Source organism: Parus major, chromosome 8, assembly GCF_001522545.3.
Source record: "Parus major isolate Abel chromosome 8, Parus_major1.1, whole genome shotgun sequence".
In the NCBI taxonomy this organism is placed as follows: domain Eukaryota; kingdom Metazoa; phylum Chordata; class Aves; order Passeriformes; family Paridae; genus Parus; species Parus major.
Window position 1 is genome coordinate 20,158,169 of NC_031777.1, and position 11,735 is coordinate 20,169,903.

General features: G+C 43.2%; 1 protein-coding gene across 2 annotated transcripts; it reads right to left on the reverse strand.

Moving 5' to 3' along the window:
- Positions 1 to 3,638: 3,638 nt before the first annotated feature.
- Positions 3,639 to 11,715, reverse strand: PIF1 (PIF1 5'-to-3' DNA helicase). Of its 2 annotated transcripts, XM_015636366.3 has the most exons (12): positions 11,230 to 11,715; positions 11,051 to 11,156; positions 10,850 to 10,975; positions 10,601 to 10,754; positions 9,937 to 10,051; positions 9,755 to 9,861; positions 9,299 to 9,438; positions 8,522 to 8,628; positions 7,643 to 7,730; positions 6,978 to 7,123; positions 5,862 to 6,053; positions 3,639 to 5,548 (listed from the first exon to the last, which is right to left on the reverse strand). In XM_015636366.3, the coding sequence occupies exons 1-12, from the start codon at positions 11,710 to 11,712 to the stop codon at positions 5,492 to 5,494; spliced, it is 1,821 nt and encodes a 606-aa protein (XP_015491852.1). In that variant the 5' UTR covers positions 11,713 to 11,715; the 3' UTR covers positions 3,639 to 5,491. The 2 variants fall into 2 exon arrangements, with proteins under 2 accessions (XP_015491852.1, XP_033372443.1); XM_033516552.1 differs by having other exon boundaries at positions 10,850 to 11,156.
- Between the last annotated feature and the right edge of the window lie 20 nt (positions 11,716 to 11,735).

The following is an 11,735-nucleotide window of genomic DNA, read 5'->3' on the forward strand; positions in this document are numbered from 1 at the left end:
TGAGCTGGAAATATTCCCAATGATTCCATTTCTCTGGCTCCAAACAGAATTCTTTAGAGGCTATGTGCCCTTTTCTTCTTCAGTTTTTGACACAGCAATCATCTCAGCTTGATACCCCACTCCCAGCACCCTGCTTGGAGCTGTTAGATCTTGGTACAGTGCTGAATATATTTTTGGGGAGGGGCTTGGACTTCTTCTGTTTGGATGGGGGGTTTTCCCCTCTCTATTTTTTCTTTTTTTTTTTTTTTAACATCTCATGAAATCCATAGCAAAGGTTAAGGGGCTGATACCTCTTTCTCATGTGTGTCCTGATCCAAAACTGAGCACTGCAAGATGATCAATACCTTACAGAGTTATTGCATATTACACTTACAATTTTTTGCTTGAAGTTTCTGAGGTATTATATTTTATGGAGGCCTTGGCACTTTTAGGACAAGTATCAAAACCTGATTATAATTTCTTTTGACAATACTTCTGTTAAAATATATAGGGCATCAAAAACGATATTTTTGACCTTGTAATTTTTGAGATCCGGGAGTGCACAAGACTTCACAGCAATCTGTCAAAAATATTACTGAACCTCAAACATGAACTTAAAATTGTTTCTACAGAGCCATTTTTATCCTTTATTTTTAAATCAAAAGGAAGACATGTATTTGACCCAAAGTTTAACTGACAGCAATAATTGTGGCTAATGAAGACAAAGGGACAACACTTTATGAAACTTTGTCATTTGGACCTGACTGAATCATCTTATGTGTTCTATTTTCAGTGGGGATTTTGTGTTAAAATAGCCATAGCTTGCTACTATCACAAATAAAAGAGTTAAGGTTATTGCAAGATCTCTCTCATCTAGAGAGGAATAAACTAAAACCTAAACAATTTCAAAGTTTCCTTCTTTATTATTAAATTAGATCTGGTAACATCCCTCTGCACTAGGCATTGACATTCTGGCAATTAATAACTAGCTCACTGTTCAAGATTCAAGATTTGTTTTTAAAATTCACTTTGTATTTCCAAGTGGCAGTTAAAAGTACCTGATGTTATTATGGTCAAATATTTTATTACAAGGTGTCCTATAAAAACATGATACAAACATGAAGGTAACCTACCTGGAAATTTTTTATGGAACAACTTAAAAACAGGCTGGCCACTACATGCTCCCTTCCCAGATAAATCACAACCTTTAAAAGTTGTTTCTTAATCCAAGTTATTCTCATTAATTCAGATCCATGTTTTTCATATTTGATTTGTTACATTCAGTAAGTTTTTCCAGCCTTCACTTGGAAATATTAAAAGATAAGTGATGCCTTGTTTTTGTGAATTATTAGCTACTGGAATAATGTTATGCTTTTCATTTAATGTCTAGCATTGTCTTCAAATACATAACACTCTCTCTAACCTGGTATTTGATTAGAGGGATCTTTCAATAAACAAATCAAAGTCCAAAATCTAAAGACCTGGACCAACTCCTAACCTCCAACTGAAAGTCTGTGCAAATCCCCCTGTAATTCTCAGGGTGTTTACAGTAATTTGAAAAAAAAAAAAAAATGCAATTATGTGTCCTATAGAAAACTGATATATAGCCCAGTGGCTTAAGAAGCAGTAGATGGAAGGTATGGTTCCTGTACACATTCACCTACCTGTTGACAGAAAAACATATATTTTGAGAAATAAGAGAGAAAAAAAACCCCTACAAAGTCCATATAATAATAATTAAAAAAAACTTAATTAAAAATCTTAAATTTCTGTCAGAGGCATCTTTATCATAGCTCTCATTGCAGAAATATTGTAATAAACAATTTAGTAAAAACATGTGTTACCTTGGAACCCAGTTGCCCTCATGTGGTACCAGTTAGGAAGCTGATAGTGCCTACACAGCTGCCACCCCAGGAGGGCTCTCATACATTGTTTGTCACATCTGACAGCCCCCTCTATAAAAACCATAACAAATTCAAAAGAAAAAAATCAAATAGTGCAGCATTCAATAATTATAAGTGAAAAAAACTACCCTTAGATTTACTATCAGCTTATTTTGCCTCTGTAACAGATTTCATAAATTATATACTAGTCACTAGCTCAGCTAAAATATTCCATACAACATATTCTGATTTGTAATAGAAACAAGCATAAAATAGTCATATAGGAAACAGCAAAATAGAAATTTTACACATCTAAATGCAATCTCTAGTAGTTCAGGTTTTTCTCATGCTAATAATAGAACTGCTTAGATTTAACAGCAGAAGACAATTACATGTCACGGAGTGGCTTAATATAAAATGAGAAACTTGTAATATCTACAAGAAAAATTACATGATTAGCATTCATAGCACCACCAACAATGTACTGTGTTTCCATTACTTAAGAGTAGCATATTTTTATCTATTCAGAGCAATTCTGGATATGAAGGTCTAATTCCTGGACAAAATCTTATTACAGCATTGAGATCAACAGGACTACTGCTGCCTTTCCTGTGCTCACAGGACTTGTGGGCACAGACTGTGGGGACACATCCGTGTTTAATTATAATGAAAATGTCACATAAAGAACAAAAAGGGTGTTAAATCACTATACAAAGATTTAAACTGGAAGCTGGTAAGGTTTTAATAACACTCTGTTTCTGAATTATGCTTCCAATAACACATAAATGCATTATGGAGCTTTAGCTGGTATAAAGCAGTTTCTTATAGTTTAATGTATTTGAAATGAGAATAGCTGTGCTTTGTGGTAACAGAAATACTTGTTATGAATCAAACTCTTAGTTTAATACACTTAATAATGGCTGCAGTTAAGGCAGATGTTTAAATGCTTAAATGTTTTCAGTTTGTGAAGTGAGGCAATATTTATGTCCCATAAATATGTACCCCCATATTTATGGGAGTACAGTCATGAAAGCCTCTTTTTCTACAGGGGTAGGTCCCAGCCATCGCAGCACAGCTGAGTGCTCTCATGGAGCCTGTCCTGGCCCCTGGGCTTCAGATTATTCTCCATTTGACTGACTAATGAAGAGAGGAGGGGGAACATTTCTGTTCTTCCAGTACAATCACCACAATAAAACGTGATTTTATTTATTTTTTTTTTAATCGCATGGTGCTCTACTAAGTTCTAACTCTAGATAGTATCTCTAAGAAAAATTAACATGTTATGGAGAATGTGGAAAAAGGAATATTTATTGTATTACAAGATTATTTTAGGCTCATGTCTAGGGAAGCATTATTCCATTTTAAAAAGGCCTCATCATAATCCCAACCAAAGGGGAGCCATGCCAGAGCCTAACAGCTCAGATTTATCCTGACTGCTTCTTTCAGGATTGTAATAGCAGCCTTCAAACTCAGCACCTATATCTGCTTTAGCTGCAAGTGAGAACATCCAGAATTTACACAGATGGACACCTTTTGGCCTCAGAAGAGCTGCCAGCCCTTCAAAAGCCACAGCAATTCTGCTTCCACAGTTCCATCACTGAGAATGCATCCACAATATTTCACACAGATTTAATACTAAATGAAATATTGATTAACCTTTTCATCTTTAAGTTCTGGTTAGCATTTTACCTCAAATTGGCACCAACCCACAACCCCCAGTACAACTGGAAAGATTTGAGTCCCTAAGTCCATGAAAGCTGCAGTTAAGTGAGTTACTTCACAAGATCACAATTAAAACTTTATTTGCATTGTACATAATCACCACTCTTACACTCTAAATTATCTTGTAATTACAGGGGTACAGGAACTTTTTAAGAGGCATTAAAGGATTTGAACCTGCATTATCTCATCACTCTTACATAATGAGTCAATAAATCAATTTATCAATATCAATTTATCAATGACTAGACTTGCCTGGCACATCCTTCATAGCTGTCTAACCCAACAGTAAAACTCACTTTAACTTTCTGGGTATTTCAGATCCCACCCTTTAAAGTCCAATGCAACACAAAGCCCTCATTATACTGCAGCATCCCATCTTTAAAAACCCTCAAGAGTGCTAACTGAAACCAGACCCCTGGCCAAGCACAGCATTTGGAACTTGTCTTCTGTAGGCTCCTGCTCCACCTCCAGGTACTGCCCATCCCTTCCCCACCAAACTTCTTTGAAGAAACAATGTGCTGATATATTAAACCTCTCTGAATAATAGTCACATTTCTATCTCATACTATTGCTTCCCCCAAGAAGCAATACCTTCTCAAGGCCAGAAAAAAAAAAAAAACCACAAAGAAACCCAAAACAAAATAAAACAAAAAAACCCCGCTTAGAAATACATTTTTTAATCCTATCAAAGTCTGTTTTCTGTTATGCTAACCTAGCTAGTCAACATCCTTTCTTGGCTTTATGGAGAGCAGCTGCCAAGAAATGGCCTTCAACTTGTTTACCCTGCAAAGGCTTTTACAGAGAATTCCCCTGGAAGAGACAAGTTGCAGACGGATGTTATTTCATGTTATTATCATTTGTAAAACACTTTAAAATATAAAGTTACATTAGCTTTAAGCAAAGTGCTAAAATACAAGAGAACAAAGCTTCTCCTTTATAAAGAAGCCGGTACATTAGTTCTGCTCGGCCCTGCTTTTGATGAAACAAGTGAAGATACAACTTGCTTCACATGTCCTCAGCCATTACTCTATTGCACACTCAAGTTCCACCTTATCAGTCAGACATTTTTTCCAGGAGAAGCTCCCATCTGAATGGGATCCTCGTGTGTTTAAACATGAGAGGGTCCCACCAGCACCCATCTCCTCTCACCTTCTTGCTCATGGGATAATGAATCTTTACAGTTCTTATAGTTCCATAATTATGGGTTTAAGGTGTAAGACTTCCTCCTATTTTTAAATAGTGCCAGCTCATCTCAAAAGGTTAAAAATAATTACCTCATTGTATGCAACAGACTAATAAAAATGCTATGCATCAGCACAACAGGCAACTGCAACTCTGACAGTTCTGCTTGTGGAAGAAGTTAATGCAAAGCCTCCTGGTGTCAGGCAGCAAGAACAGCTCTTCTCTTGCAGGCAAATCAAGAATTCCAGATATTTAGCACTGCTTTCCCTTTTGTCAGCAGCTCCTGTGAACAATCCATCTAAGCAAAAAGGATGCACGCTTTCCCTCTCTCAACAGTGTATACTTGAAGAAAGGCACACAGGTTTTCAGTCTATATGTGCAGAGAATAAAATACAATTAGCAGGCAGGAGAGAATGGTAGGAAGGTCTCTCAGGATAAAACTGTAGAAATGTCCTTCAGGCACATCCTTGTTCAGTCATTCTGTTGCTAGAGTTGCATTTGTGACACAGGAGTACTCAAGGCTGAGGGCTCAGAAGGGGTTGCAGAAGCCTTCCAAACTCCACAGATGTAAGGTGGGGATTGTTCTACATATCCAGAGTCAGCTGAATGAAGCAAACATCTAAAAAAATCTCCTTTCATTTTGTCTATATTATCAAATATACACGACAAGATCACTGCACCTCAGCAATCTGTGCTGATACCTCACAGAAACCAGAAGAGCATCCTCAGTTGCATTTCCAGTTTTCCTTCTCATGAGCACCTGAATGGGTGTGTAGTGAATCCTTTGAGGAAAAAGAAAAGAAAATACCAGAAATTTCTGTTGTGCCAACTTCTCCTTCCTTACTTACTGCAAAAGGAGAATCAAAGAATCCCAACCCATCCTTTCACCCAAAGGACCAGGTAGTGTTACACAGCCCCAATGCTACAGAGGCTATTTTGTCACCCAGAGCTGCCCTGCTACATGCCCTCTCTGCAATTTCTTCCCCTCTGTCACTACAAGTGTTGATCTTGCTTAGGAAGAAAAAGAAACATCTTGCTGCCCACATCTCTCATCCTACACAAGGCAGGCTTTGCTGGTGTGAGGTTTTTCTTTACCTGGGTTAGAAGCTGATGACGTCTCAGCTGTCTGTAGAACTGCAGCACAGCAGGATCAGCCCTCACTACTTTTGGGTCAAAATCCAGAACACGGAGACCCGCAAGGCTGCGGGCTCGGGAGAGGGCTACGTAAGCCTGCCCACTTTCAAAGACACGAGACAGGGAGATTTCCACACAGTCCAAAGTCATGCCCTGTCAAAGGCACAGAGAACTTTGTTACAGAGCAAACAAACAAGAACATTGTGATGTATCAGCAGTAACCTGTCCCATGAGTCTGTTCAAGGCACCATCTTTGATAAAAGGTTTTGATTAAAAAAAAAAAAAAGAAAAAGGAATTAGTAGAAAGAAAAGGCATTTTTCCACTAGGATCCACTAACTAACTTCAGTGAGGCGCTTGTTGCATGAAACTCCATAAATCCCATCTAATCAACACAGCAGGGAAATAAATCCTGCTGGTTTCACTCTTAATAGTTAACTGGAGCAGGCACCATTCTCAAGCAGTGCTCAGGCAGACCTGAGAAAGAGTTTGGGTAAGGCCTGGCCAGCCCTGTCTCATGAGTTGTCCCAGGTGCAGCAGAATTTACAGCCTAGTGGTCTAGTTTAATCTGTGGCATGGGAACAAACCCACAGGTCACAGGTCTCCAAGACCAGTACTTATCAAGTATGAGGTCTTCTGGAAAGGAAGGAACTTGGAAAATATTACACTGTTTCATTGACCCTTATCTTGCAAAAATCCCCACCACACACCAAAGGCTGAGTCCAGCCCAAAGAGCACAGCTGTGGCTCCAGCAGCTTCCTCAGTTACACTGCAAAGCTCAGGGTCCCTAATGCTCTCAGGGGAACACTTCCCTCATCAGCCCACAGTGATAAATAATGCTGCTTTACAGTCCTACACCAACTCTGCAGATGGCAGCGTCCTTAAGGAACCCCCAGCAGTACAGACGGTCCCAAAAGCAAAGGAGATGCTATCTCTCTGCAGCTAGACATATTCTGGGGTTCCTCCCCAACTAGGGCCTTTCAGCTTTCCCTCCTATTTCATCAGCAATGCAAGCTCACCCAGGAAACAAGGTTTATAATGGTGTAAAAGTCTATAGACAACTGTACAAGAACACCCACCTGACTCTTGTGAATGGAAATGGCCCATGCCAATTTTAAAGGTAATTGCTGACGACTCAGATGAACTCCTGATGGTCCTTTAATGATCCATTTCTCCATTTTTATGAGCTGTGTGACCCCACAGAGAAACCTCACCTTAGGCAGCCCTGTAGGAATGGGCGCAGGAAAGAAACAGGGATGTATTCCTGACATTCAACAGCCAGGATGTCAGCAGCTTAAGAACACCTTTTTTCTGCCTAAACCAAACCTAAATCCACAGACAGTTAATAGCATGCCCTGAAATGATGTTTGACACCTACTTAAGCAGGAGAACTAAGGCAGGTATTTTACCAGTTGAGAAGCAAAGAAAAATACATTTTGCTGGTAGCAGAACATTATTCATTGGGAAAAACAAACAAAAATCCATCAAAACTTGCTTCAACAGAACAAATAGGAAATTCAAATGAGCAGACACATTTACATACAGAATACAGGACACAAGAGGCCTACAGACAGCTATAGCTGATGCAGTGCATGACATTACAGCTCATGAGAGCCCCAAGCTTGCTGAGATCTCTCTGCTTTCCCTCAAATTATCAACAAGCTGTAAACAAAATTAAGAAGTCATCAGCTGCCAATACTGATTTATTTTCCCACTTCCTTTAAGAAAAGATGAAAAGGCTTACTCTTCTGTTCACTTTCAAATCCTACAACAACACCTCGTGCCCCGTTCACCAACCCTTGAGACACATCCAGATTCTTTGCTAACATCACCTACAGAGAAAAAGAAAAATCTTTAATGCACTGCTTCTGCAGCCTGTTCAGCTACCTGCAGCTAAACTTCTTGGCAGGAAGCATAAGTACATCAGGCTGATTTAGCCAAATCATCCTATCCTGCCTATTGCAGTACCATCTCCAATTTGATTGGAATTATTTCACAGCCTTTCCTTCCTACAATTTGTAGCTACATAATTTTACAGCACTGAACACTTTACTTGAGCTATTTCTGTCCACAGCTGTGAGCTCAGATCCAAAAAGCAGTTTCCCCTTCACAAGGCATCACCAGCCTATGCATACACACATTCTGGGAACAGCTAAGGAACAAGTTTCCAAAGCAAATGGTGCTACTACTAAGTACAATCTTACATCTTTTCCACTCTCAGCCCTAGCTGAGAGCTAGGTGCTCAGTTCAGCAAATATGGCAAGCTGTGCCATACCTTTACAGGTGGGGAGGGCTGCTGTACCTGGAGCTGAGACTGCAGGCAATGACTGCTTGTGCTCTCTTCTACTAGAAGCCTTCTAAATTTGATTTGACATGTCTGTCAAAGTCACAGCAATCACCACTGTCCCTAAGACATGGACCTGAACTCATCCTCTGTCTGGATAAGATTCTAAGCAGAAAAAATACAAAGATTGGGATAGAGTCTTCTGTTGGCCTGGCATAGCCATTCTAGACTGAATTTACATTCTATGTATTAATCTACTCTGTACATTTCTCTGATATTCCTCCATTTTTCTTGCACCATTTGATCTGATCTATCACACATGTATGTACACACAGTTACCTGAGCTCCAAGCTTTAGCTCAACTCTACCACCCACAGGACACTGAGCATCAATTAACTTCACTAGCATTGGGTCACTGTCCAAAGCCTCAAACACATGCACTTCTCCTGTTAAGGAAAGAAAGACAGAACTTAGAACTGTTGAACAAATTGTACACAACATTTCAGGATTTATTTCTAAGAGCAATTCCACTTTTAATATCCATTCTGCTCTGCTGCTAGGACATCCTCACACAAACCTTGTCACATCTAACAATGGAGAGCTCACTATTGCCTCTCTTCCCTATATAACTTCCAGACCATGAAAAGACACAGGAAGGAAAGGTCAGCTTTCCTAAATATGAACTAAGCAAACAGCATTTTGAACAGTTTCACTCACTACCAACACCAGATCTCCAAAGCAGACTAAGGAAGAATCCAAGGGTCAGCAAGGGAGGCAAAAAAATAAATACCATTAATACAAGTAATGGCTGGATAGAGCATGGCCTAAGATACTACAGAAAGAAGAAGCAGGGGAGTAGAGGCAATAAGTTACCCAGCCTATCTCAGAGCAAGCAACAAGCTTGCTGTCTCTTACAAACCAAAAAGTGACATTGTGGATTTTTAAACAAAAATCTGTGAATTTTTTCCCCAGGCACCTCAACTCCAACACACAGAGCTGGGACAGGTGTTGTTGCTGTGCATGGCAGAACACAAGTTCCACCTGACACCCCAGTACCCCCACTGCATCCACACAGAGCTCAGCCCCAAAGCCAGCCGTTTCCTCCACTGAATTCACCTGGTAGCTCTTGCAAACGTCGCTCATTGGTTATTTCTACATCATCTTTATGGGTGCAGAGCCTCGTAGCCAGGATCCCATCACGCTCAGACCTGTGAGCGGCCGTCTGCATCAGCTGTCTGGTAACCTCCTCTGTGCACCTGGTAGCCAGGAAAAGGAAATTCCTTAAAGTGATCATGAACAGGTTTGAGCAGCAGTGACCTTCACACAGCTAGATGAGTCTGTACAGGCCTCCAGAGAGGACAGAGAAGGATACCTGCATAAAGTCAGAGAGCAGAGGAATTGTCCCTCCTTACCAGGGCAGCATATATGAAAACTGTCTATGTTAACTAAGGCATTGATAGCTTTTGCCTACAGCTACACATTCCTGACAGAGCACAGAAAAGTGACAAACTGCTCTTTCCTCCGCTCCATCAGTGGGGAGCAGGGATTACAAAGAGATGAGTTTCTCCTCACCTGCCTAAACGGATTGCACTGAGGAGTGAGACAAAGGTCTTGTCAGTCTGTCTCCGCACTTCAGTCAGCTCCATGTTTATGTGGATGCATTTCCTCCAGCTTTTTGCCTGGAAAAAACCATTCTCTTGTTAAGAAAGAGGCAGACTTGAAGTATGAGAATGAGTTTAGGAACAGTTTTGTACCTGGAAGCAGAACTTGGTTTCTTCATTAGCCTTGCAGACTGGGGGTAACTGTAAGAAATCTCCACAGATAATTAGCTGAATTCCTCCAAAAGGCTCATCCCGTTTTCTGACTGCCCTGAAAGGAATGGAAGAGAAGGTTTGAATGTCCTCCAGAATCTGGACATAGTCAGGTCCCAGAAGTTACTTCTGAATCTGTCAGTATATTCAAACCTAGACAACTTACAGTGAAAGATGTTTATCCCCAGCTGCCTAAGAAGAGCTCAAATAATTAAGCAATGCTAGTACAAGACATTATATTTGCTTTGCTTACCTACCCCAGAGGTCATTATCAGTCTCAGTTCTTTAGTGGCTGCTGTACTACAGCTACTTCTCTCTGCCAAGAGAGACCTTTTGGGCACAGCTATACATCCTGGACACAGCTCTATGGACAGCACTTAGCTCAGGAGATGGAGAGAGCAACCCAAACAGCCATAGCTGTGAGTCAGGGGTGGACATGACCAAAACCTATCTCATGGTAAAGATTGACCCAGATGCTATGATTTCATGCTTCCTTACAGGCCTATACCAGCAGCTGCCTTGTATCCAATCATAAAACTAAAGAAAGGAAGCAGACTGGAAGTTTAGAGAAATTAATTTCTGCTAGTTTGACCCGACAATTGCTCACCTTGCCACTGCCTCCAGCTTGTCAAAGAACTTGCCATCCACCATTGAGATCTCATCAATAATTAAGTGCTGGCAGGCCAGCCAATGCTGGCGTACCCCTGGCCTCTCTGCCAGCTGAATGCACTGTTCCAGCGGTGCCTTCCCAGAACCGATCCCTGTCACAGGACAAAAAGCAGTGCTTTAGGATACTCCTGATTCTTTGGGAAGGGAGTAAGAGCTCCCAGCCCCTCGCTGTCGGGCAGGCCATCACCTGCAAAGGCGTGGAGAGTAGTGCCACCGATGTGACAAGCTGCCACTCCCGTGCTGGCTGTAGCGTAGGTGATGTTCGGAGGGAGGGAGCCCACGATCCTCTTCAGGAGGAATGACTTCCCAGTCCCTTGGAGGTAGAAGCAACAGGTCAATGGCCGGGACTTCCCCCGGGGAGCCGATGAGGGTCGCCGGGGCCCCTCACCTGCAGAGCCGGTGAAGAAGACGCTCTTTCCGCTCCGCACGGCGCGCAGCACCGCCTCCTGCTCCGCCGAGAGCCTCGCCGGGGGCCGCCGCTCGGCGCGGGGCACCTGCGGGACAGGCGGGGGCGCCCCGTCAGGGCGGGGCCGCTACCCGGGGCCGCCCCCTCGGCCCGGGACTCACCTCTGCCGGGCTCTCCCCTCGCTCTTCGCCCGCACGGCGGCGGCCGGGGCCGCACAGCAGGTCCCGCTCCTGCACCGGGCTGATGACAGAGAAAGACGGCGGCGGCCGGTCCAGCAGGCGGGGGCGGCGCGACGCGTCCCGCGACCCCGCGGCCACCTTGAGCCGCAGGAGGCGGAGGAAGCGACGCAGAGCGTCCGGGGGGCAGTCGGACAGCAGCACCTGGGTGCCGTCCGGCCCCACCCGCACCGCCGCCCGCCCCTCGCCCGCGAACCGCGTGAAGAGCCTCACGGCGTCACCGGCCAGCACGAAGTTCAGCACCGCCGCCGCCGTGCCGCTGCCGCCGGCCACCCGCAGCACGGGCTGCCGCAGCTCGTTGCGGCCCAGCAGCACGGTCGCGGCCCGCATCACGCGGCGGCGCGGGGCGAGTCCCCCCGGCAGCGGCTGCTCCACGGCCGCCGTGCAGCGCAGCTCCGCCGCCTCCATCGCCCCGCCGGCCGTTCAAACGC

Excerpts from the sequence above, each read along its gene's own strand:
- PIF1 (XM_033516552.1), bottom strand. The coding sequence starts at position 11,712 with ATGGAGGCGGCGGAGCTGCGCTGCACGGCGGCCGTGGAGCAGCCGCTG. Across the intron at positions 9,439-9,754 it reads AGTGCAATCCGTTTAGGCAG|GTGCACAGAGGAGGTTACCA; the intron begins GTGAGGAGAAAC and ends CCTGGCTACCAG. Across the intron at positions 7,124-7,642 it reads ATTTGAAAGTGAACAGAAGA|GGCTGCCTAAGGTGAGGTTT; the intron begins GTAAGCCTTTTC and ends CCATTCCTACAG.